We start from the raw sequence: 26,896 nt of genomic DNA on the forward strand, positions 1-26,896 counted from the left end.
TTTATAGTAGAGCTTGAAGTTGGGGAGTGAGATGCCCCCTACTTTATTCTTCTTTCTCAGGATTGCTTTGGCTATTCGGGGTCTTTGGTGTTTCCATATGAATTTTTGAATTATTTGTTCCAGTTCATTGAAGAATGTTGCTGGTAGTTTCATAGGGATTGCATCAAATCTGTATATTGCTTTGGGCAGGATGGCCATTTTGACGATATTAATTCTTCCTAGCCACTAGCATGGGATGAGTTTCCATCTGTTAGTGTCCCCTTTAATTTCTCTTAAGAGTGACTTGTAGTTTTCTGAGTATAAGTCTTTCAATTCCTTGGTTAGGTTTATTCCTAGGTATTTTATTTTTTTTGATGCAATTGTGAATGGAGTTGTTTTCCTGATTTCTCTTTCTGTTGGTTCATTGTTAGTGTATAGGAAAGCCACAGATTTCTGTGTGTTGATTTTGTATCCTGCAACTTTGCTGTATTCTGATATCAGTTCTAGTAGTTTTGGGGTGGAGTCTTTAGGGTTTTTTATGTACAGTATCATGTCATCTGCAAATAGTGACAGTTTAACTTCTTCTTTACCAATCTGGATTCCTTGTATTTCTTTGTTTTGTCTGATTGCCGTGGCTAGGACCTCCAGTACTATGTTAAATAACAGTGGAGAGTGTGCGCATCCCTGTCTAGTTCCCGATCTCAGAGGAAATGCTTTCAGCTTCTCGCTGTTCAATATAATGTTGACTGTGGGTTTATCATAGATGGCCTTTATTATGTTGAGGTACTTGCCCTCTATTCCCATTTTGCTGAGAGTTTTTATCATGAATGGATGTTGAACTTTGTCAAATGCTTTTTCAGCATCTATGGAGATGATCATGTGGTTTTTGTCTTTCTTTTTGTTGATGTGGTAGATGATGTTGATGGACTTTCGAATGTTGTACCATCCTTGCATCCCTTGGATGAATCCCACTTTGTCGTAGTGTATGATCCTTTTGATGTATTTTTGAATTCGGTTTGCTAATATTTTGTTGAGTATTTTTGCATCTACGTTCATCTGGGATATTGGTCTGTAGTTTTCTTTTTTGGTGGGGTCTTTGCCTGGTTTTGGTATTAGGGTGATGTTAGCTTCATAGAATGAGTTTGGGAGTATCCCCTCCTCCTCTATTTTTTGGAAAACTCTAAGGAGAATGGGTATTATGTCTTCCCTGTATGTCTGATAAAATTCCGAGGTAAATCCATCTGGCCCGGGGGTTTTGTTCTTTGGTAGTTTTTTGATTACGGCTTCAATTTCGTTGCTGGTAATTGGTCTGTTTAGATTTTCTGTTTCTTTCTGGGTCAATCGTGGAAGGTTGTATTTTTCTAGGAAGTTGTCCATTTCTCCTAGGTTTCCCAGCTTGTTAGCATATAGGTTTTCATAGTATTCTCTAATAATTCTTTGTATTTCTGTGGGGTCCGTCGTGATTTTTCCTTTCTCGTTTCTGATACTGTTGATTTGTGTTGACTCTCTTTTCTTCTTAATAAGTCTGGCTAGAGGCTTATCTATTTTGTTTATTTTCTCGAAGAACCAGCTCTTGTTTTCATTGATTTTTGCTATTGTTTTGTTCTTCTCAATTTTATTTATTTCTTCTCTGATCTTTATTATGTCCCTCCTTCTGCTGACCTTAGGCCTCATCTGTTCTTCTTTTTCCAATTTCGATAATTGTGACATTAGACCATTCATGTGGGATTGCTCTTCCTTTTTTAAATATGCTTGGATTGCTATATAGTTTCCTCTTAAGACTGCTGTTGCTGCGTCCCACAGAAGCTGGGGCTTAGTGTTGTTGTTGTCATTTGTTTCCATATATTGCTGGATCTCCATTTTGATTTGGTCATTGATCCATTGATTATTTAGGAGCGTGTTGTTAAGCCTCCATGTGTTTGTGAGCCTCTTTGCTTTCTTTGTACAGTTTATTTCTAGTTTTATGCCTTTGTGGTCTGAGAAGTTGGTTGGTAGGATTTCAGTCTTTTGGAATTTTCTGAGGCTCTTTTTGTGGCCTAGTATGTGGTCTATTCTGGAGAATGTTCCATGTGCACTTGAGAAGAATGTATATCCTGTTGCTTTTGGATGTAGAGTTCTATAGATGACTATTAGTTCCATCTGCTATACTCTGTTGTTCAGTGGTTCCGTGTCCTTACTTATTTTCTGCCAGTGGATCTATCCTTTGGGGTGAGTGGTGTGTTGAAGTCTCCTAGAATGAATGCATTGCAGTCTATATCCCCCTTTAATTCTGTTAGTATTTGTTTCACATATGCTGGTGCTCCTGTGTTCGGTGCATATATATTTAGAATGGTTATATCCTCTTGTTGGACTGAGCCCTTTATCATTATGTAGTGTCCTTCTTTATCTCTTGTTACTTTCTTTGTTTTGACGTCTAGTTTGTCTGATATTAGTACTGCAACCCCTGCTTTCTTCTTGCTGTTGTTTGCCTGAAATATGTTTTTCCATCCCTTGATTTTTAGTCTGTACATGTCTTTGGGTTTGAGGTGAGTTTCTTGTAAGCAGCATATAGATGGGTCTTGCTTTTTTATCCATTCTATTACTCTGTCTTTTGATTGGTGCATTCAGCCCATTAACCTTTAGGGTGACTGTTGAAAGATATGTACTTATTGTCATTGTAGGCTTTAAATTTGTGGTTACCAAAGGTTCAAGGTTAACCTCTTTAGTGTCTTCCTGCCTAACTTAGCTCGCTTATTGAGCTGTTATATACACTGTCTGGAGATTCTTTTCTTCTCTCCCTTCTTATTCCTCTTCCTCGATTTTTCATATGTTGGGTGTTTTGTGCTGTGCTCTTTGTAGGAGTGCTCCCATCTAGAGCAGTCCTTGTAAGATGTTGTGTAGAGGTGGTTTGTGGGAAGCCAATTCCCTCAGGTTTTGTTTGTCTGGGAATTGTTTAATCCCACCATCATATTTGAATGATAGTCGTGCTGGATACAGTATCCTTGGTTCTAGGCCCTTCTGTTTCATTGTATTAAATATATCATGCCATTCTCTTCTGGCCTGTAGGATTTCTGTCTTAAAGTCTGATGTTAGCCTGATGGGTTGTCCTTTATAGGTGACCTTTTTCTCTCTAGCTGCCTTTAAAACTCTTTCTTTGTCCTTGATCTTTGCCATTTTAATTATTATGTGTCTTGGTGTTGTCCTCCTTGGATCCTTTCTGTTGGGGGTTCTGTCTTTTGCCGTGGTCTGTTTGATTATTTCTTCCCCCAGTTTGGGGAAGTTTTCAGCAATTATTTCTTCTAAGATACTTTCCATCTCTTTTCCCCTCTCTTCTTCTTCTGGAACCCCTATAATATGGATATTGTTCCTTTTGGATTGGTCGCACAGTTCTGTTAATATTGTTTCATTCTTGGAGATCCTTTTGTCTCTCTCTATGTCAGCTTCTATGCGTTCCTGTTCTCTGATTTCAGTTCCATCAATGGCCTCTTGCATCCTATCCATTCTGCTTATAAACCCTTCCAGAGTTTGTTTCATTTCTGCGATCTCCTTTCTGGCATCTGTGATCTCCCTCTGGACTTCATCCCATTTCTCTTGCGTATTTTTCTGCATCTCTGCCAGCATGTTTATGATTCTTATTTTGAATTCTTTGCCAGGAAGACAGGTTAGGTCTGTCTCCTTCTCTGGTGTTGTCTCTGTGATCTTTGTCTGCCTGTAGCTTTGCCTTTTCATGGTGATAGGAATAGTGTGCAGAGCTGGGACGAGTGACGGCTGGAAGAATTTCCTTTCTTGTTGGTTTGTGACCTTCCTCTCCTGGGAGAACAGCGACCTCTAGTGGCTTGTACTGGGCAGTTGCGCGCAGACAGGGTTTCTGCTTCCTGCCCAGCTGCTGTGGAGTTTATCTCCGCTTTTGCTGTGGGCGTGGCCTGGTTCGGGCCTCTGCTCCAAAATGGTGGAGTCGCGTTGGAGGGGGAGCGGCCTGGAGGCTATTTATCTCCATAAGGGGCCTCCCTGCTCCCTGCAGCCCATGGGTTACGGTGCCCAGAGATCCCCGGATTCCCTACCTCTGGATTAAGTGTCCCGCCCTGCCCCTTTAAGACTTTCAAAAAGCACCCGCCAAAACAAGACGACCATGAAAAAAAAAAATTTAAATTAAAAAAAAAAAAGGTGGCCGCTCATTTTTCTTTATTCTCCGGCGCCAGCCTCAGGCATCTGCTCACCGGTCTTGCTGTCCTGTTTCCCTAGTATTGGGGTCCGTATCCCTTTAAGATTTCCAAAAAGCGCTCGCCAAAACAAAACCGAAAAAAAGAAAATGGTCGCTCGCTTTTCTGGTGTCCTCCAGCGCCAGGCCACCAGTGCCCGCTCACTGTTCTTGCTGCCCCGTTTCCCTAGTATTTTGGGCCCTATCACTTTAAGTCTTCCAAAAAGCGCTAGCCAAAACAAAACAGCAACAAAAAAGGTCGCTCGCTTTTCTTATGTCCTCTGGCACCCGTCCTCCAGTGCCCGCTCACTGTTCTTGCTGCCCTGTTTTCCTAGTATCCAGGGCCCTGCACTCCGGCCCGGATGGCTGGGGCTGGGTGTTCGGCAGTCCTGTGCTCCGTCTCCCTCCCGCTCTGCCTATTCTTCTCCCGCCGGGAGTTGGGGGGAGGGGCGCTCGGCTCCCGCCGGTCCGGGGCTTGTATCTTACCCCCTTTGTGAGGCGCTGGGTTCTCTCTGGTGCGGATGTGGTCTGGATATTTTCCTGTGTCCTCTGGTCTTTTTTCTAGGAAGGGTTGTCTTTGTTATATTTTCATAGATATATGTGGTTTTGGGAGGAGATTTTCGCTGCTCTACTCATGCTGCCATCTTCCCTGTATATCTGTCTTGAGGTATCTTTACCACTTGGAAGAATTATTATACTCGGTAAATTCGATATGAGGCATGAATTCTATTTAAGGGTTGTAATTAGGAAGGAAGAAGAAAAGCTATAGAGGTAGCAGACGGAAGAAAACATGGGAAGATTGATTATTTCTTTGACATAACTTCTTGTAGAGTAACTTCAGCATGTATAGCTTTTAAGCTACTACTTAAATTGCGCACACACATTAACAGAATAGGAGTATAGTTACATAACCAAAGCATACCTGTAATTACCAGCCATCTCCAGTGAAACCAAGAAAACCAGTTAGGCGCCTTAGGCATTTGTGAAAACTTATCTATGAATGGTGGATATTGTCCAACTGAACTGGAACAGTCTGAGAGAAATCAGACAAATTAAAACAACCCATTCCTGGGGACTGTTCACATCCCATATGTTCTTTTAAGAGTAGATAGTCTGTAGTCTCAAGATTTTGGAGTGCTACAACTTGCACTTCTCCTAATTTTTGGTTGAGTTCCAACAGTATAGATCCAGTCAAATTTGTTATTTTACTGTTTGCACAGACCAGCTTAGGTATCTCCTTCTTTATTCCAATCACAATTCCAGGAACCAGTGGGATGAATGCAGCTACAACTGCAACCGCACCAGGATCTTTGTTGACGTTTTTTGACGATCATCTTCTGGAATGACTCTTCCAGAGTATGTTGATGTTGGAACTACTTCTTCATATTGTATCTTATTTCATTTTCTGGGTAGCCAAATTGGGCTTTGATATCCTCTGTATAAACACAAACAGACCCTTTGCCCACACTTTGATATGCCCTTTATACCATTGTGAAGAACTCATTGGAGGTGACCACCCAGGAACTGCTTTTTTTTTTTTTTAAGAGAAAGGAATATTACAGAAAAATGTAATCCTGTAGCTGATCATCTGACGCCCTTTAAATGATCAAAATTAAGGATATTTCAAGCATGCATTAGTCATTGATTTACAGTTAGTTTTATCCTATCAGGGAGTAATCCCCCTTTCTTTTTTTTTTTTAATCATTAATCTACAATTACATGAGGAATATTATGTTTACTATGCTCTCCCCTATACCAGGTCCCCCCTATAAACCCCTTTACAGTCACTGTCCATCAGCATAGCAGAATGCCCTCCCCTTTCTCCCACCCCCCTTTATGCATGCTAATCTTAATACCCCCCTTCATCTTCCCTCCACCCCTTATCCCTCCCTACCCACCCATCCTCCCCAGTCCCTTTCCCTTTGGTACCTGTTAGTCCATTCTTGGGTTCTGTGATTCTGCTGCTGTGTTCTTTCAGTTTTTCCTTTGTTCTTATACTCCACAGATGAGTGAAATCATTTGGTATTTCTCTTTCTCCGCTTGGCTTATTTCACTGAGCATAATACCCTCTAGCTCCATCCTTGTTGCTGCAATTGGTAGGATTTGTTTTCTTCTTATGGCTGAGTAATATTCCATTGTGTATATGTACCACATTTTCTTTATCCAATCATCTACTGATGGACACTTATGTTGCTTCCAATTCTTTGCTATTGTAAATAGTGCTGCGATAAACATAGGGGTGCATCTGTCTTTTTAATACTTGATTGCTGTGTTCTTAGGGTAAATTCCTAGGAGTGGAATTCCTCGGTCAAATGGTAAGTTTATTTTGAACATTTTGAGGAACCTCCATACTGCTTTCCACAATGGTTGAACTAACTTACTTTCCCACCAGCAGTGTAGGAGGGTTCCCCTTTCTCCACAGCCTCGCCAACATTTGTTGTTGTTTGTCTTTTGGATGGTAGCCATCCTTACTGGTGTGAGGTGATATCTCATTGTAGTTTTAATTTGCATTTCTCTGATAATTAGCAATGTGGAACATCTTTTCATGTGTCTGTTGGCCATCTGTATTTCTTTTTTGGAGAACTGTCTGTTCAGTTCCTCTGCCCATTTTTTAAGTGGATTGTTTGTTTTTTGTTTGTTGAGGTGGGTGAGCTCTTTATATATTTTGGGCATCAAGCCTTTATCGGATCTGTCATTTTCAAATATATTCTCCCATACTGTAGGGTTCCTTTTTGTTCTATTGATGGTGTCTTTTGCTGTACAGAAGCTCTTCAGCTTAATATAGTCCCACTTGTTCATTTTTGCTGTTGTTTTCCTTGTCTGGGGAGATATGTTCATGAAGAGGTCACTCATGTTTATGTCTAAAAGGTTTTTGCCTATGTTTTTTTGTAAGAGTTTTATGGTTTCATGACTTACATTCAGGTGATCTTTACCATTTTAATTATTAGATGTCTTTTTGTTGTCCTCCTTGGGTCTCTTGTGTTTGGAGGTCTCTGGGCTTACATGGTCTGAGAGACTTATTTCCTTCCCCAGCTTGGGGGATATTTCAGCAATTATTTAAAAGACACTTTCTATCCCTTTTTCTCTCTTCTTCTTCTTCTTCTAGTACCCCTATAATGTGACTATTGTTCCATTTGGATTTTTCACACAGTTCTCTTAATATCCTTTCACTCCTGGAGATCCTTTTATCTCTCTCTGCCTCAGCTTCTCTGTACTCCTCTTCTCTGATTTGTATTCCATTAACAGTCTCTTGCACGTCATCCAGTCTGTCCTTAAGTCTTTGTATTGATTGTTTCATTTCTGTTTTCTCCAGACTTCATCCCTTACCTCTTGCATATTTCTCTGCAAGTCCATCAGCATGGTTATGACTTTTATTTTGAATTCTTTTTCAGGAAGATTGTTTATATCTATCTCACCACGCCCTCTCTCTGGCATTGTTTGAGTGATTTTGGACTGGACCAGTTTCTTTTGCCTTTTCATGTCAATAAAAGTGATCCCTGGCAGGTGGCACATGTGTCAGCTGGGAAAACCACGTCCCTTCCTGCTTGCTGGTCACCTTGCCCTTCTCCGCTGCCTATAATGGTTATCAGCACACTGGGAGCAGTCTCTGTGTTAATCCCCTGAGCTGCTGTGGGTGGGGCATCCCTCGGGATAGCCTAGGGTACTGGCAGGGGTTGCAGAGGTTGGAGTGTGTTCTCCTGCGAGAATGGTGCTCGTTTGTGCCTTCCCTACCTTGTGCTGACTTACTCTGCCTGTGCTGGGCAGTTGGCATTAGCAGCCTCTGGGTCTGTTCCGGTTAACTGCACACTAGGAGAACACTGTGTGTTTGCTGTGGGCGGGAGTGCTGCCCAGCTGGTCCGCAGCAGTGGTGGTTCAGTCCATTTGCTTGTAGTCCCGGTGGGGGCTAATGAATGGCAGGTTGTTTATCACTGTGAGGTGCTTCAGAGCTGTGTTGCCACCCAGGCAGTTAGGGCACCTGAAGTTCCTTAAGATTCCCAGCCTGCTGAGCTGCGTGTGCCAGGAGGATTTTGCCCAGCTGTTAAGCCCTTGTCCTTTTAAAAGCACTCACTTTTTTTTTTCCCTAGGGGAGCCGCCTGTGGGGACGTGCTTGCAGTCTCCATCTCGGATTTTACTTTTCTGTTTCTCTAATATCCAGCACACCATGCACTGTGTGTCTGCACTTCCAGTGCGGATTACTAGAGGTGGTTGTTTAGCAGTCCTGGGCTTTCACTCCCTCCCTGCTCTGACTTCTTTCCACCCACCAGGGAACTGGGGTGGGGGTAGCGCTCAGGTCCCACTGGCTCACGGATTTGTACCTTCCCATTTTTGTGACATGCTGAGTTCTCACAGATTTAGGTGTAGCCTGGCTGTTGTACTGTATCTTCTTGTCTCTCTTTTAGGAATAGTTGTATTTGCTGTATTTTCAAAAATATTTATGGTTTTGGGAGGAGATTTCCGCCGGTGTACTCATTCTGCCATCTTGAGCACCTCTTCATAGTTTTTTGATTACCATTTCAATTTCATTGCTGGTAATTGGTATATTCAGATTTTCTGTTTCTTCCTGGGAAGTCTGGGAAGGTTGTTTTTTTCTGGAAAGTTGTCCATTTCTTCTATGTTATCCAGTTTGTTTGCCTATAATTTTTCATAGTATTCTCTAGTAATTCTTTGTATTTCTGTGGAGTCTGTAGTGATTTTTCCTTTCTCTTTTCTGTTTCTGTTTATATGTGTACACTCTTTCTTGGTAAGTCTCGCTAAGGGTTTATTTTGTTTATTTTCTCAAAGAAGCAGCTTATGGTTTCATCGATTCTTGCTATTGTTTCATTCTTCTCAATTTTATTTATTTCTGCCCTAATCTTTATTATGTCCCTCCTTCTACTGATTTTTTCCCTCATTTGTTCTTTTTCAAATTTCATTGATTGTGAGTGTATGCTGTTAATTTAACATTGTTGTTCTTTCTTGAGATAAGCCTTTATTGCTGTATACTTCCCTCTTAGAACTGCCTTCACTGTGTCCCACAGAAGTTGGGTTGTTGAGCTCTTGTTTGTATTTGTGTGCATATACTGCTTGGTCTCTGTTTTTATTTGGTCATTGATCCATTGTTTGTTTAGGAGTATGTTGTTAAGCCCCCATGTGTTTGTAGGCTTTTTTGTTTTCTCTGTATCGTTTGTTTCTAGTTTCATACCTTTGTAGTCTGAGGAGCTGGTTAATAGTATTTCAGTCTTTCTGAATATATTGAGGCTCTTTTTGTGGCCCAGGTTCTGGAAAATGTTCCATGTGCCTTGAGAAGAATGTATATTCTATTGCCTTTTGGTGGACTGTTCTGTAGATGTTTGTTAGGTCCATCTGTTCTAATGTGTTGTTCAGTCCTCTGTCTCCTTACTTATTTTCTGTCTGGTGGATCTGTTCTTTGGAATGAGTGGTGTGTTGAAGTTTCCTAAAATTAATGCATTGCATTGTTTTTCCCCCTTTAATTCTGTTAGTATTTTTTCATGTATTTAGGTGTTCCTATGTTGGGAGCATAGAAATTTATAATGGCTATATTCTCTTGTTGGGCTGAACACTATTGCTTTATCATTATGTAATGTCCTTCTTTGTCTCTTGTTACTTTGTTTGTTTTGAATTCTATTTTGTATGTTAGAAGTAGTGCAACTCCTGCTTTTTTCTTCCTGTTAATTGCCTGAAATATCTTTTTTCCATCCCTTCACTTTTAATATGTGTATGTCTTTGAGTTTGAGGTGAGTCTCTTATAGGCAACATATAAATGGATCTTTTTTTTTATGCATTCTGTAACTCTATGTCTTTTGATTGGTGCATTCAGTCCATTTATGTTTAGGGTGATTATTGATAGGTATGTACTTATTGCCATTGCAGGCTTTTCATGTGTGGTTACCAAAGGTTCAAGGGTAGTTTTTTTCATGTTTAACAGTCTAACTTAACTCCCTCATTACACTATTACAAACACAATCTAAATGTTCTTTTTTTTTCTCCCTTTTTCTTTCTCCTTCACTCTTTATATGTTAGGTGTCATATTCTGTATTCTTTTTATATCCCTTGTATGACTTTGTGGGTAGCTGATTTAATTTTGAATTTGCTTAGTAATTAATTGGTTGTCTTCCTTTACTGTGGTGTCATTTTGTCTGGTGACAGCTATTTAGCCTTTTTAGCACTTCCGTCTAGAGCAGTCCCTTTAAAATACACTGTAGAGATGGTTTGTGGAGGTATATTCCCTCAACTTTTGCTTATCTGGAAATTGTTTAATCTTTCCTTCAAATTTAAATGACAGTCTTCCTAAGTAGAGTATTCTTGGTTGGAGGATCTTCTGTTTCATTGCATTAAATATATCATGCCACTCCCTTAGCCTGTAAGATTTCTGTTCAGAATTCTGATGATAGCCTGATGGGTTTTCCATTGTATGTGATCTGTTTTCTCTGTTGAGCTGCTTTTGATATTCTGTCTTGTTGATCTTTGCCATTTTAATTATTATATGTTTTGGTGTTGTCTTCCTTGGGTCCCTTGTTTTGAGATCTGTGCACTTCTATTGCCTGAGAGACTATTGCTTTCCCCAGATTGGGGAAGTTTTCAGCAGTTATTTCCTCAGTGAGACTTTTTATCCCTTTTATTCTCTCTTCTTCTTGTACCCCTATAATGCAAATATTGTTCCATTTGGATTGGTCACAGAGTTGTTTTATTATTTTTCCATTCCTAGAGATCCTTTTTTCCCCTCTCTTTTCCTCAGTTTCTTTGTATTCCTCTTCTCTAATTTCTATTCCATTTACTGTCTCCTCTACCTCTTCCAATCTGCTTTTAAATCTGTCCATTGTATGTTTCATTTCGGATTCCATATTTGTCAAAGTGTGTATCTCTTTCTTGAAGTCACCTCTGTGATCCTGAATAGATTTCTGTAGCTCCATGAGATTGTTTATGATTTTTATTTTGCAATCTTTACCAAGCAGATTGATTCCATTTTCACTGAGCCCTCTTTCTGGTGTTTTAGGCATTTTGGTTTGTACCAGTTTCTTTTGCTGCTTCATATTACTAATGAATAATATGGGATAACTACTTTGTGCAGTTAGCACCCTCTAGTGCACAGAAGCTCTACTCTCTGGAACTGCTTAGCCTGTGGAGAGATGGCAGGAGTTGCAGGCAAGTGGTGTTGTGCCTGTCGGGAGGAAAGAGCTCTTTCCTGCTTCCCAGCTACAGTGCCTTCCTCCTGTGCCAGGACCAGTGGGCTTAGCACAGAGGGAGGAGCCTCTATGTTATACTCCTGTAGCTGCTGTAGGTGGGGCTGCCCTCTGGCTGGCCTGGTGCAATGGCAGGGGCTGTAGGTTTGCAAACTGGTATCGGCTGATAGGAAAGCATGTCAGGCTCTGTATCATGGTGGGGTATCTTGGCACTGTGTTGTGAGCCAGGGTGATGGAGTGTCTGAAGCTCCTGAAAGTTTCAACTTGCTGGGCTGTGTGTGCTGCCATGATTTTGTCTACCTGTTCCTTCTCCTGTGCAGCAAGCTCTGTATAATCCTTGCCCCTTTAGCAGTCCTCTTGCTACTGGGTAGTCTTTCAAAGTGTCCTCCTTTCTTTTGTCCCAGAGTGGCTGGTTGTATGTACCTGTTTTCCATAAGCAGCTGGAATCTCAGTCTCTCCCAGTATTCCACAATCTTTGCTTTCCAACCCCTCTAATCTCCAGAGCACCATGTAATGTGGGTTTGTGCTCCCATAGCAGATCTCCAGGTGTAGGTGTTTATCAGTACTGGGCTTCCACCCCTTTCCCACTCCATTTCTCTTCCTCCCACCAGTTAGCTGTGGTGGAGGTAGGGCTTGGCTCCTGCTGGATTGTGGCTTTGCTACTTCCCCCTTTTTCATGAGGTCTTCCCTTTTCCCCAGATGTTTGCTGTCTGTTGCAGTCTTCTTTCTAGCCACTCTTTCAGGATTAGTTGTGTTTGCTGTATTTTCGTGTTATATGTGGTTGTGGGAGGAGGTTTCTTCTTCACTTCTCATGCCTCCATCTTTTCCTCCCCCTTAATATTCTTAATGTTTTAAAGTTTTTAAAAAAATAACAGTCATTCACATTTGTTAATATTGAGATAAATTTTATAATGCCACTTGAGCTATATACATTTTAAAGATTTTTTTGGTATGTATTGAAAAATAGTCCTCCAGCAACATTATATTAATATTCCCAGAAATATCATGTGATATATCCTTTCCCTCATGGCCTCATCAACAGGAGATACTAGTTTTTATGTTTTTTAACAATCTAATATACAAAAACCATAGTGTTATAATTTACATTTATTTGATTACTAATGAATTTTATGTCTTAAATATCTTTATTGAACTTTTGTGTTTCTTTGAGGAATTATCATATGTATTACTTTTGTTTCTTTGCTGTTAGGATCTTTATCTTTTCCCTCCTGAATTATGTAGACTCTTTATAGTCTAAGTGTATTAACTTTGTTATATTTGAATATTTTCCTTTATAATTTGCCTTTTAATTTTGATTATTAATTTTCTTCTCACAGAGATGAGGATTCTTATTCATACCTACTTGAATTGAGGACTGATTAAATCTGCTCCCCTGCAATTTTGTGTTAAAACTTAAAGTAGATAAAGCAAAAAAACTTATTACGAGCAAGTTCTGAGAGTTCACAGAATTTTCCTGGGCATGTGCAGCTGGGACTAATCTAGCTCTTAGAGTCTAAATGTCCCGAGTTTTCAAGATATTAGTAGACTGTGCCACATTTGATGGTTATTTATTTGCTGCCAATATGTGAATCATTGAGGTGGTTTCTTTTATAAGACAATGAAGGATCTTTTATTTATGTTTTTTAAAGAGCTTCTCTGTTTTTTTCCCTTTAAATCAAAGTTCCTTGTACATGAACTATTCCTGAAAAATAGAATATCCATAAGCCCCAGGATTGAGTAATTAGCACTTAGGGAATTGACTAAATTCCAATGCAGGTATTTAAAGCATGATTATTTGTATTTATTATTTGAAATTCAGAGGCCTAGAGATAATTCTCCGACTTCAGCAAGTTTAGGTCTTACTCTCTGCCTCTGTCCCTGGTCCTGAGTATCACACTGTGAGCATCCAAGAGGCTGCCTTCATTCAGAGCCTGTGTGGAGTGTAAATGCCCACTGCAGCTGGGCTGGAGCTGAACACAGCTGGAATCCCCCCACGTACATGTCAAGTTCAGGTTTTGATGAGTGAGTAGCACTGAGGCATACTAGGGTGTCCTTCCCCTGTGACAGAGAGAGTCAAGCTGATCCTCTAGGCACCTTCCCACCACTTCAAAGCAAACTGCAGACTTACTGGCCCAGGACAGACTGGCTAAAGCTGTTGCTATAGCAAGTGAAATAAGGATCCTTACTTTTTGGTGTCGTGGGATTAGTTGTGTTAGTGACATACTAGCTTGTCTGAACTGTGATCCACAGTGTTTAGTACGAAAGCCCATGCTCTTGACTCCCATGTGCCCAGGCTCACAGGCTTCAGTTCTCTCAACACTGACCATATATTACTGTGGCACAGCTATTCTTTTAACTTGGAATTGGAAAAGGGTGTTCATTTCATTAAACAGTGGCATCCTGGGTCTTCCTGTGTTCAGTACAGATAGATGAAGAGTAGTATGTCAACATGAGGATAATTACTGGGGGTCAGCAAGGATTTGCTCTTTTGACTTATTTGTATCCTGGCTACGTGTGGATAACTGTATTTAGAAGGGCTTAACTATATTTGTGGATATCCTAGGCTTTGAATAATAGGGCACTAGGTTCTTCCCTGAGTGTAGATATCTTATGAGCCTTCCCAGTAATTTGAGATCACCATTGGGTGAAACCGCTCCACACAGTAGATGCTTTCTCACAATGCTGTTTATTCTGATTTGTTAATAGCTTACAGGTTAAAACCATACTCTGTGATCTTGTCAGGAAATAGAATGTAATGCTTATCATTCCCATTACACACGGAGCTCCTTGAGGACCTGCTGTTTGCCCAGAACTTGGTGCTGAGCCCTGGTTATTGGGAATATCCAGTCAGTAACAGAAAGCAGCTGACCTGACCTCCCCTATCAGATATATTTTCTGTTTTAGTAGATGGTCAGTCCTTAAAAAGCCATAGTAGTATCTTTGCAGTATGGGTAGCCCTACTTCTAGCGGTGGACATAACCCTGAAATTGATTTTTTTCTTACATACTTTTAAAACGTTTTTTTGGAGAGGGGCTTACTTTAAGGGAGACTTTGGGAGACTCACACAAATGTTAAGGTCTTAACATATTTAGAATCTGTTCTTGAGAGGTTTGGAAGCATTGCTTCTGCTTGGATGATCACAGTGGAATGAGCTCTGGAAGTTACTTGCTCTGGAGAATTAAAGCTTTGCTTCAAGACTCATTTAGGAATAGAGTTACTGCCTGGCTGTGGGATTCAGTGAACCATATTCTGATATGTCTAGGCATTTTTATACATTCAGTCTCAGGTACTTCATAAGACCATTTTACGGATTTTGGAGGAAAGACAGTATTCTGTTTTAGCAGTAAGGAAGCTGAGATCTGGACTGACTGGCATGGCTGGTCAGTGGCTGCGACGTCAGAACCCAGTCCCCTAGGTTGTGATCCCTCCTCCGTGTTTGGACCCATCCTTGCCCCTCGATCCAGATGTGTCTGCCAGTGGCCAGTGCCTTTCTGCCTTTCCCCATCCCACCTGTCTGTCGCTCATGGTGTCGCCTGAGGGCCACCAGTGTTTGGGGGTGCTGTGGAAATCCCCCTTAGCACCATTTGAAAAGCATTTTCTCTTCTGTTTCAGGAAATGTGGCCATAATATTTTCTTCTTTTAAGAGAATTTTTATAACCGAACAAACTGGGGTTAATATTTTTCAAAATCAGCCTTATTTGAGTAGCTTAGTGAGAAAAGGTAGAAGGTGATTAACATATAGCTGTGAGCAAGAGAAATCAGCAAGGAGGAACCACGTTACTGAACACCACAGCAAGAGTGCCAGAAGTAGATTTGGGGACATCAAAGGAATAATGGGACAGAGATGGTGCCCTTGATCTCTGAGGGCACTAGGAGGGGCACCGGAGGAGAGCGTGTTCCTGCTCCTGACAGGTTCTTGTGCTCAGCTCCCAGCTGTCCACCATGCGGTCACTCCCGGCAGAGAGGTATGTGCTAAAGTGCCAGGATAGACTTTATTCCAGTTGGAAGAGTGGATTTTTATAAAATCCTTTTGACTTTACTTTTTGCATGTGGAAGCATTTCAGGAGTCAATCTATAAAAAAAAGTATGCTCAGAGACATCTCTTTCTTGTCCCTGTCTCTGACCACCCCCCCAGCTCCCATAGGGCATTTCTGTTACTTTTTACCAAACCCTTCTGTGATTCTTTTTGTAAAAAATGAACCAAATGTACAGTTTTCCTTTCCCATGAAAAGCATAATAGACACACCTTTTTGCATATTGCTTTTTCAATTAACACTGCATCTTATAAATCATTTCACCATCTCTGAGACCTCATCCTTGTTGGCTGCTTGGTGTGCCCTGTGGGGTGCCTCATCCTTTGGGCAGTCTGCAACATGGGGATACTGTAGCCTTTCCCGGATTTTTCTGTTAGAAATATGCCACCATAAATAACCTTGTGCATATGGTGTTCCATATACATAGAGAGAGCATCAGTGGTTTTCCAGATATTGCTAAATTTCTTGCCAGTGCCATGTGTGAGAGGGCTTGGGCTTATGCTGTATGTAACAATTCAGTGCTTTTAACATATACCCTGTTGTAGCTCTGAAGCTCCTCTTCCTGTAGATTCATACATGCACCCCCGTGTATGCTCACATGCCCCCACCGTGTGGGCATCTCAGGCTGGGAGAGCTGCTCTCCTGGACTGTTAATGGCAGAGCCAGCAGATTCCTGATGTCTTGGTCTGGTTCTCTTGCCACCGTCTTGTATGGGGGCAGGACAATATGGGAGGAGAAGAATGTCCAGTTCCAAGAAGGTGTGTCTGACTCTAGCAGTGATGGAGAATAAAGAAGACATTTTAAATGCCACCTGGAAGAAAGACCTAGTTCTCAGTTTACAGTAAAAGATTCCAGTGAAATGAATTGTAATTTAGTGCAGAGGCCTGAAATTTTCTTCCTTGTCCAAAAAGATTTTTTCAGCTGTCTGAACTTCCTTTTTTGCTGGACAGGAGCTAACCTAGTCGAAATTAAACTGATTTCCCATTAATAAAACTAGGTCACTTTGGGCTGCCTGAGGGTACTTTGAGTGTTCTAAAGCACATTTAAAAACCCCAGTGTTCTGCGTTCTTTTCAAAACCCATCTAATTTAGCTAGCATAAACATAGCATTTGTACTCACCTCTCCCTTGGCACGCCACTATAAATTTGGGGTCAGTTTCTGAACTTCCTTACAGCTGCTGGTCACCACAGAGGAGGGCATGGTGCAGCTGGGAGGGCTGCAGAGATGCAGAGGAGGGAGTGGCCATCTTTCCCTAGGAAAACTTTGTTTCACTGCACCTTTCCCATTTTCCTGTTGGGAGCTTTGCCCTGTAATGTTTCAAAGGTGCTGTTTACGCATATGGGCCAAGGAACTGAATCACAGAGGTAGGAAGTTGTGAATAAGCAAAAATCGTGGCACGGGTAGAGTAATTTTTGACAAGTCTTGCCCAGGTGGGTGAGAGCCTTTCTGCTCAGAGTGCTCAGGCAGCTGCCCACAGGCCCGCTCTCACCTGCTGGAGATGCGTGAGATACGCCGCCAGGCTGGCATCGCCACTGCTCTTCCCTGCCCTCCAGAGTGTTGGACTTCCTGGGAGAGCACAGGGGAGGCCTCTGTTATCTTTCCTGTCTTCCTCCTCCTGCCCTTTTCTCATCCCTGGGGGCAGGGGCACCACTATGCTACTGAGTGAATCCTGGCTTACAGAGTCAGGCAGATGTAAATCTGCTGCGACCCATGATTTGAATATGGCTTTTGAAGTAATCTGAAATACAAAGATGTAGTAATGTTAAAACTAAGGGAAATATCTATCAAAAATTAAAAATTGGGGGAATATGGGAATCTTTGTAATACTGCATAGCTGGCGTTCTTTAGATATTCAAAGTATCATACCATGTGAATTTTTAAAAAGGGATAGTGTGTATAAAATGAAAGTTCCTGTGGCCAGGATTCTCACCTGGCTCTGGTTGGTTAGCTCACTACGCACGTGTGGGCAATATGTTGCTATTGTCTCTATATAAAGGCGCTGCCCAGTGCTCTGGGCGACACGGTGGCAGGGCTGCAAGGCTGCAGGAGAGCAGAGCAGAGGCTGGAGTGGTGGCAGCGCCAAGGACAGAGGCCCAGAGGTGGTGACCAGCTTGCTACATGCAGACTCGCTCTGAGTAAATGAGATTTTAGTGATTGACCTGCCACCATGGAAATAAAGCTGGGTTATAACCCTTTTCACCCCCAAGAACATTCTACTGTCATTCCTTTGGTCACATTGAATCCATAGTGAACTTGCCCAGGGCTGAAACCCATTAGCAAGACAGATAGTCTTTGCTTTTTTAATGAATTGGTCATACCTGTGTTTTTAGAGATATGGAAAGGCTAGTAAAATTACAGGGGAATACACGTTTTCCCTCCTTTAAAATATTTTAAATAAATAAAAAGTTGGGGGAGGTGTTGGGTGGGTGGGTGTGGTGGGATAAAGGGGCACAAAAATTCTCAGTAATAATATTAGTTGGTCACAGGGACTGTAGTAGAGCACGGAGAACATACCCAGTGATTCTCTAACATCTTCCTATGCTGACAGATAGTAACTGCACTATTGGGGGTGAGTATTTAATAATAGGGGTATAACGGTTAAACAACTGTATTGTGTACTTGAAACCAGTATAAGACTGTATATCAACTATACTTCAATAAAAAAACAGTCAAGGTAGGGGTGGATCTTCCTCTAACATCACTGTCTCCTTGAAGCCTCTGCTTTTCACTTTAAGCCGTATTCTCTCCTCCTCGTTTCTCTTTGAGATCTTCTCAGCAGTATGCTAGTTTTCACTGACAAAATTTTTCTTCTTTCTATTTCCAGTGCACAGATGCCAAAAAACATTGCTGGTATTTTGAAGGACTCTATCCAACATATTATATGTAAGTATTTGTACGCTTTTCTGTTGGTATGATTCTTTGGTCACATCTTTCTCTGGGAATTATTTCTTAGGTAACAGGACTGGTTATGGGATGGAGAAAGCCCAGTCTTGGGAGGCCTTCGTCCCTGGTTACACCTGCCTCTGCTCACAAATGAGCACGTGACCTACCTAAAGACACTCAGCCTGCTCAGACCAGTGACTTTGAGGACAGCATGAAATACCTGGGGCTTAGTTTGTGATGCATGTTAGCTCATACCTGACTGGTCAAAGGGGCAAGATACCTGAGCAAGGCCCAAGTTATGTTGGTTTTACAGATTTTCTTAGGCAAAGGAAGCAAGGGAAGTAAGAGCAGGCAGGAAAGAGTCCTTAGCTCAGCTGCTCTGACTGTGTGTGTGTGTGTGTGTGTGTGTGTGTGTGTGTGTGAGATGATCACAGAGATCTCCTTGGCCCCAGGTCCCCTCCCCACGCAGGCGTTGTCAGCCTTGCTGGCTTGTGGCTCAGGGCTTCAGTGCTTCTTGCTGTGTGCTCTGGTGCCTGCTGGTGTTACTCTAGTTGAAGCATTGCTGCATTTTCCTGTTGTTTTTGTGTTTTTTTAGTATCTGCGGTGTTAGCCACTAGCTATGCTGAGCCACCTGCCTAGGTAGCCAGATTAACTTCCCAGGTTGTCAGTTATTATTTTTTATTGTGTTCTGCAGTTCCAGAGGTTTTGAGGGGAATGCACCCAAACTGTTTTTTCCAAAAAGCTGTTATTTTTGGTATGGAATTTTGCAAAATGAGAAAGAAGGTTATTTCTTAATGGGCCAAGATGTACATTACCTGTCATTCTTGGGGAATTTCTAACCTTGGAGAGACCTTTGTAGCAGGCAAACCAAGGTTGCCTGATTGAATGGGGATGTATTGACAAGCAGGAGTCCTTAATGGCCCACATGGCAGGAGTCCTGGCAAAAAAAAAGCCTCTGCAGCTGCAAAAAGACAAAAGCCACTTGGAAAATAAAGCAGCAGCGTAAGGACTTTGACTCTAATCACAGGATTGTCAGGCAGAAGAAAAATGGTGATGGAATAGCAGGAAGATAAAACAGTTCTTCTTTGTGCAATGGATTTGCCTTGGCAAGCTGTAGTTCCTTGGTCCAGTTTCCTATGCAAGTGTGGGTCAGCCATGTCTTCATATGTGTTCCTCCTTGAAAACAGATCTTTCTCAAACTGTTTTGTAGATCATCTGGTGATTTGTTTCCTGGTTCAGAGTTGGGAGTCCAGTCCTCGCTGTCCTTGTTCCTCTCTTCCTTTCCTCATTTACTTACTCACTGTGTGTGGAACGTGGCTTTGTGCTGACAGAATACAGGCCTGTGCTTGTCACTCAGACCTGCTGGTTGGCTCCCCTCACCATGGGTGAGAGGAAGGGCCCTGGGATTGAAAGGTAAAGCCACCCTGTTACTGGAGCACGGAAGTACAGTGTAACTGTGAGCACAGGTAACATTTACTGAGCTCTTAGTGTAGGCTGGGCACTGTCCTGTGCCTACACGTGAATTAACGTTGTCTAATCCCACGGCCACTTGAAAACCCCAACCAAACGCACTAGTTTTCCTGACTCTACTCTGATGTTTCTGTTTTTCTCTGTTCCCACTGCCCTCATCTGAATCCACTGCTTCGTGTTCGCACAGTTTACTTTCTCCCTGCTTACTTCTCCCTGTTTTTATTTCTCATTTCTAGCTCCTTTTCCTAATCATAGTGTTCCAGAGTCCAGAAGATCAGCATTCAGATATTTGCTCTATTACTTTTAATTGAGGTGAAATTCACATAACAAAATTAACTGATTTAAGGTGAATCGTGCAGGGGCATATGGTATATTCACAGCCTTGAGAAGTCACTACCTTCATTTAGTTGTAAACATTGCCATCACTATGCTCTGTTATGTCCCTGCCCTTTGACCTCAGTTAGCTTCTTCACGAGATGTGCACACAGTGTTGACCTTCTGCGTGTGGAGCTTGGGGCCCGCGCATTGTCAGCACTGAAATCACGTACAGGTATACACACACCCATGGTAGCTTGCAGCCTGCTGTGTATCCATGTGAGATTGGTTCTTCAGAAACTGGGCTTGCTGCCTTCTGGCACCCATGACGGAGTCAGTATCCTGACGTACCCATGGGTTAGCCTGGTACCCAGGAGGGTGCTGCTTTTTCCACTCCTCACACTAGGCAGCTCTTCTCCCTGCTTTCCGTCAAGTTGAGGTAGTGAAGACTTTTTATACAAGGGGAGTAAGAAATGGCTTAGATATATTCTACTCCATGCAAGCTTATGTTGCTAAAGGGTAGGTTTTCTGCAGGCCGGGTGGTAGCCATAGAAAGATCACAACCCTGCCTAGAAGTGCTTGGGCCTGTGGAAGACATGGTTTCTGTGGAGTCGGCATGGACGTGGTGCAGATAAAGGAGATTCATGCCCAGCCCAAGCTCACCAATGCTGGGGGCCTAGGTGTCATTATCTAATATCCAGGCTAGTGCCCTGTGGTCTCCACACTGTGCCAGCCCCCCTTGTGACACACGTTTGGTGTGCAAGGCTCCACTCGAGGGGCTGAGGTGGCCACTCTCCATTCATTGAATCCATGGACACCTGTTGAGTGTCTGCCATGTGTCAGTTGCTGGGATGCGGTGGCATAGGATGTGCCTGTACCCCAGGGAGTTGTAGTGTAATCATGTGTGATTGATCAGTTATTTTTTAAGTACCTTTAACATTAAATTAAGAAACCCATGATTGAGAACCAATCTCATGTAAAAAACAAATGCTGAGTATATTCTACTTTTCATTTCCGTGTAAAGTGCTCTATTTGAGATTCTCCCAAATAGGTAATTCTTTAAATATGTGTTGACTCAAGATGGTATCCTTTTATTCTGTTATAGGGTTTGTTACCTCTGCAGAAAATATATTCAAAACAACACCTCCCTTTTGTGTTTATAATTCCATGGGATGCAGGGAAGACACTGGAGAGAGAACATCTGGGCTGCACACTTATTTTAGAGATTTTGCTCCTGTATTTGAAATCTAATTCATTTGTCTCACCAAAATCCCATATGGCACCCCTACTTCTCTTGCCTCTCTGCATGTTCCTGAATTTCATTCTGCATTATAGCTATCAAGCTATAGAGGCCAATTTTTTTTAAAGATAATTAGGTTTCCACTGTACCTACATAGATGTGCAGACTTACTCTCACCTGTTTTGGTTTCTTTATGCTGAATTCACTCTCTTTCTGCTCTTTCCCTTTGTCATGGTTCTTAAATTTCTTTCATTTGTTATTTTTATCAGTGTTGAGTTACAAGCATGCACATGTATATGTGCAAACAAAGTATTCTCTTTATTTTTGAAGAAAAAGTCCCTTTGGAGCCTGAACAGAGAAGCAATATGTGTTTCAAGTCTCTCTCATGTTATTTTTTCTTCTCCCTTGCTCTCCAGGGCAGTGCCTTTCTTTCCTGTCTACGGGCTGCTTTTTCAAATGCTTTTAATTAAAACGTGCCTTCTTTGGACTTTGGTTCAAGGCTTAGGAGACAGTTATCGCCTCTATTAGGATAGGTAGGGTGGCATCACCAAATCAGTTCCTTTGCTTTCATTCTCCACTTGAGTTGTTCTGTCAAGGACTTGCTCATTCAGCCCCTTTGTCTGCACAGCTCAGCATGATACGAGCTGTGGGAGGCACAAGATGAGATGGTGAGGAGTGGGCTGCCAGAGGCTGTGGCTGGCACAGGGCTGCACAGATCTAAAGGAGCACTCTTTCCTCACTTGTTTCGAGTCCAGAAAGTGCTGCAGTCAAAGGTGGCATCTGCCGGAGAAGAGTCTCAGTGCAGTGTCCCATCCTGGAGCTCTGATGCCCAGGAGGCTGCAGGGCATGCTGAGTTCTTTGTCCCCTGTCAAGGGGCTGGAGTTCCTGTCCCACCTGGGGTGGTGCGCCAGTTTCCTGCCCATGCTGAAGGGTGGCCGTGCAGTGCAAGGGGGGTGGTTCTGGCCTACCTGCTCTCACAGCTGAGTGACGTCACAGGTGAGTTGACCTCAGGTCTCAGTTCTCCCTTTATAAAGTGGACACACTCGGCTGCTTTGAGGGTGGGTGTGCATGTTCATCATATCCATGATTTGGTAATATCTGAAGTTGCATTATGGTGTGGAGGGGGTCAGTGGGTCAGTCCAGTGATGACCAGATGGAACTGCTACCCCTAGGGGGCAGGAGGACTAGACAGATGTCTCACTCTTGGACATGCTCCTGGTGACTGTGAGAGGGGTCCTTCCCGGCTCATCTTCAGTGTCTGTAGGTGGAGGGGTTCCCTTGCAGTGGGTACCACCGTAGCCATAACCAGCTCCTTTGTGGGCAGTGGGGGCCTCGCTGGCTGGGAGCAGCCAGCCTGTCTCTACTGTCTGTAAGAAACATCACCCTGTCTGCTGAGATTTGCAGCCTGAGGCTGCACATGTGGAAGGACATGTGTCCACAGAGCAGAGGTGGGAGACAGCTTGAGAGGCAGAAGCAGGTGAAAGGTGATCTGGTGCTGGGTCTGTGTTGGGCACACATGAGTTTCTAAGTGTGGGCACCTGGGGCCTTGGGGCCTTCTCAGAAGTTGACAGTGGTAGAGGAACCTCACATGGAGGGCTGGAAGGACTTCACAACCCTGGCTCAACCTCCAATGGTGTCCAAGATCTACCCACATTTCCATGGTCCCTCTGACCAAGAAAGAGCCAAGTCCCTGAGTTTTCCCAGCCTGTACTTGAGAGAGGGCTGTCCATTGAGGCAGGGGAGTGGTGAGGTCATTAATTATAATGCCAAGACTAAAAGGGAAAACAGCTGGCAGGTTTCATGTGTAGTGTGTAGGGCACAGGTGCTAAGCATGTACATGGATGCTCTCCTTCAGGGGGACTTGGATGGTGGCCCCTCTCTCATCCTTCCCTGTGTCAGCTGATGGGCATGTGGCCCCTGGTGCTTTGGTGCTGTGCGCCATCAGCAGACTCACTGCTGCTGGAATAGAGCATGTGTTGTCCCCCCAGACGAGGAGTTCATTGAGGGCATGAGCTCTGTCTTGACTTCTCCAGGTTCTGGGCCAGCACTGTCCGGCACAGAGAAGGCATTTGGTACACGTTTAGTAACAGAAACAAATGGTGGCCTAGAGAAGGGGTGGAGAAGGAAAGAGTGACTCCCCATCATCCTTGGTGATGGAATGTGTTTTAGGGATGAGAAGTCAAGTCCCTTTCTAGGCCCCCGTTTCCTGAGCTATACAGTCTCCAAGGTCTTACCCTGCTTATTCCGTGACATCCTCCAGCTGGCTGCATGGAATAACTTAGAGCACAGAGAACAGAAGAGGAATGACCAAGCAGGCTTGTGTGTTACAGCAGAGACAAGCCTATGGCTGTGAGATGGATGAGCTCATTAAGTACAAAGCAGCTGCTGAATGTCCTTTCAAAGCCATGAGTCGTTGGATTGACATAACAGTAAGAAAAAAATGTTAGCAACACAGTCAGGCAGTGGATAGATCTAGGAACCTGTGACCACCTGGGGTCCTAGATTTGAAGTTCCTATGACACCATATCAGGTGTGGGACTGGAGCTCTGTGGCAGTCATGTGTGTGACACTTGTTTATCCAGGCCGTGACACTTGTCATGTGCTTTAAACAAGGCAGAGAGAGCTGGTGATTTAGATGTGCACCTGTCCTATTCTTTATGAACAGAAATGAATCTGGTAGTTCCTTCCAGAAAATTGAGGATAAGTTAGAAGTATGCTGGGTCTTAACTAGGTACCAGTGATTTAAAAGTGAGATAACCCAGTGGCCTTCTGGAGAGCTGGCAGGAGAGAAAGGTTTGGCCTCAGAAGTGGTCCTTGATACTCAACCCTCTTAGATACTAATAAAACTGTAAGGCCATCCCTACCAGGTTTTGCAAATGAAATAACTGACAGCAGGAGGTGTTAAGCCATTCCCCTGAGCTTGCAGCTCCTTCGAAGGACTTTTGCATAACTGGGCCACATCTCTAGCTGCCGCATAGTGGAATAGAGGAGCAGGACATATGAATTCTGGGTGTTGAGGTTGCTCAGTTATTTTAATTTTTGTTTCTGATCTGAGTTCCATTGAAGGAGAGAAAGACATTTTGTCCATAGAAAATGTCTCTGAAGTCAAATCCTGTGAGACTCGAGGGACTCCATGCCCAACCAGCTCAAAGGAGGGAACGTAAGGGTACAGACGAATGGAAAGCTGTTTGGTCAAATCTAAAAGGAAGATAGGCTCCATGGAACAGTCTGTGAGCACACCCATCAGGGCCATGTGTTAATTCCTCTAACACTCATGGAGCACTTGTTACTTCCACACCACTGCTGGAGGGGGCGGGAGGGAGCATGAGGGGCCATGGGCAGTGAAGGTCGGGAGGCAGGGTCTCTGCTCCCAGAGCTCCCGGTCCTTGGCTTCCCCGGCAGCACCGTGCGCCCGGCCCTCCCAGGGCTGCTCTCTGACTGTTGATCTTGGCCAGGCCTTTTTCCCAAGTCTTCCAGTAGAGTGTTGAAGTTGTTTTGAAGTACTCGCATTACTCCGGTTTATTGTGTCCCTCCGGGTTCGTTGCTATACTGTGGATAATTCGTGGTGCAAGTGGGTAAAGCATTCGCAGGTTTTGCAGAGCCAGTGCCCAGCCTCCCTCCCTGCCTGCGAGAGTTGGAGATGCTGAGATGAGTCCCGGGGCACTGAGACGCAAGGTCACCCCTGCACCGCCCTCCTGAGGAGCTCCCTTGGTGCCAAGTCAGCCAGACCTCAAGCTCCCCGCTCTCCTCCCAGCAGCACCAGCAGTTTGAGGGGTGTGCAGATGGGTGCAGGGGCAGGGCTGCTCCCTTCACTGTGTGTTCCTCCACGTGCCCCTTTTCCTATAACCCTTGTTGTTCTGCCGTGGTGAGGCTCCTGAGCCCAGCCTTTGGTTAGCAGCCTGGGGCTGGGGAGATGTCTGGTCTAGGAACAGATGTCTTAAAGAAGTTGTCTTCTCCCTTGATTCATGTTATGCAGGAATCATGAGGATTCCTGGTATAAGTTGGAGGCATTTTCCTGTGCTCAGAACCATAAGAAATGCTTATTATCTCTAGACTCTTGCTATGGTCTAAATGTTTGTTTCCTCCCAAAATCCGTTCACTGAATCATAACTCCCAAAGGTGATGGTATTAGGAAGTAAGCTTTGGAAGGAGGCTAGGCCTTAAGGGCTGAGGGAGAGCCCCTTGGACCTTCTGCCCCGTGAGAACACAGCAAGAAGGTGCCGGCTGTGAACCAGACAGGGGCCCTCATGAGGAGATGGCCATGGTCGTGATCTTAGACTTCCCGGTGTCCACAACTGTGAGAAATAAATTTGTGTTGTTTGTTTATAAGCCACCCAGTCAGTGGTATTTTGATATAGCAGTTCAGACGGACTAAGACAAGCCCTAAAAGTCTGTTTCTGTATATATCCTATAACTTGATTTTTTCATTGACTGTATATTGTAAATATTCTTCTAAATCAGTAAATAATACAACCTCATTGTTTTTCATAGTGACAGAGTATTCCCTGATGAGGCACCGTAATTCATTTACACATTCTCTTATAAGTACATTCAGGAAGTGCCAGGTTAGTTTTAGATTTGCTTTGTTTTTACTAGTGAAGGTCCACAGTTCGTTATCTAGAATTTACTGTGAAATTCAAAACAGTATTCATGAACACTTGCTTTTAGTTTAAATCATCCACTTAGTAGGGAGAATGGATTTGGATGTGGTGCTATTTATATTCTTTTAAAATCCGATTTGCATGATGTATTAAAAAATCAACTGAAGCATCTTAATATTTTTATGAATTTATTTGAGCAAACATCAATTCAAACGGGGAAGCACCCTGCCAGGAATAGTTGGGGGCACTCCTGACAGGAGCCGGGGTTTTGTAGAGGCACAGAGCCAAGGATTCCTCAGAGGCATGGTGAGGATGACTGGCTTGGATGTAGTTTAAGTGGCTGCATGGTTTGGAAGAGCCTCCTGGCTGTGTGCGATAGGTGGTTCTTCTTAACCTTGGGGCATTTACAGGAGCTCTGGCTTAGGTTTTGGTTTGCTTATGCAGGCTGGGAAGGCCTCAGAGCCACATCAGCCTGATGGCCTCCTTGTTTGATGACTTTAGCGGATGTTTGCATGTTTCGGTGCAGACCCTGCTGGTAGTATTATGTACTGCATGGTATTATATTTCCTGTCATTCATGAATCCAAACTGTTTTAAGTTGTCCACACATCTGGTCCCAGGAGTTTGGAAAAAGGATTGTGGCACCTAGGACTCAGTAAACATCTGGCTACATACTATGCCTTTATGTACTAGAACTTTTTGTCATGGGATGAATTTGCAGAAATAGAATTGCTGAAACAAAGGTTATAATTAATTTGCATTTTAATCAATGCTGCCATTAGTCGTCAAAGGTTGTCATGGTTGGCCATCATTGTGTGACCATCCTCACCAGCACTGGGTGTAACATTGTAATTAAAGTGACCGTTGGGCTCTGAGTTTGTGTTAGTTAAGGTATCGCGCCTTTGTAGGGAGTCTCCTTGATGCTGCACGTCACTTCTGCTTCAGGCAACGCGCTTATTTTGTGTCAAGAACTGTAGTGGGCACCTGGGCAGCGCAGAGAGGGCGAGACAGGACTGC

The 26,896-nt window shown here is 43.2% G+C and overlaps 1 protein-coding gene across 3 annotated transcripts in view; it reads left to right on the top strand.

Annotated features, from left to right (window-relative positions):
* Positions 1 to 26,896, top strand: part of VOPP1 (VOPP1 WW domain binding protein) — a 117,750-nt gene that overhangs the window by 54,899 nt on the left and 35,955 nt on the right. For all 3 annotated transcript variants that reach the window (XM_036910333.2, XM_036910336.2, XM_057505310.1), the window contains exon 2: positions 18,196 to 18,254. In XM_036910333.2, the coding sequence (XP_036766228.1) occupies positions 18,196 to 18,254 (59 nt within the window). The remainder of the gene's footprint in view (positions 1 to 18,195; positions 18,255 to 26,896) is intronic.

Source organism: Manis pentadactyla, chromosome 7 (assembly GCF_030020395.1).
Source record: "Manis pentadactyla isolate mManPen7 chromosome 7, mManPen7.hap1, whole genome shotgun sequence".
Taxonomy (NCBI): Eukaryota; Metazoa; Chordata; class Mammalia; order Pholidota; family Manidae; genus Manis; species Manis pentadactyla.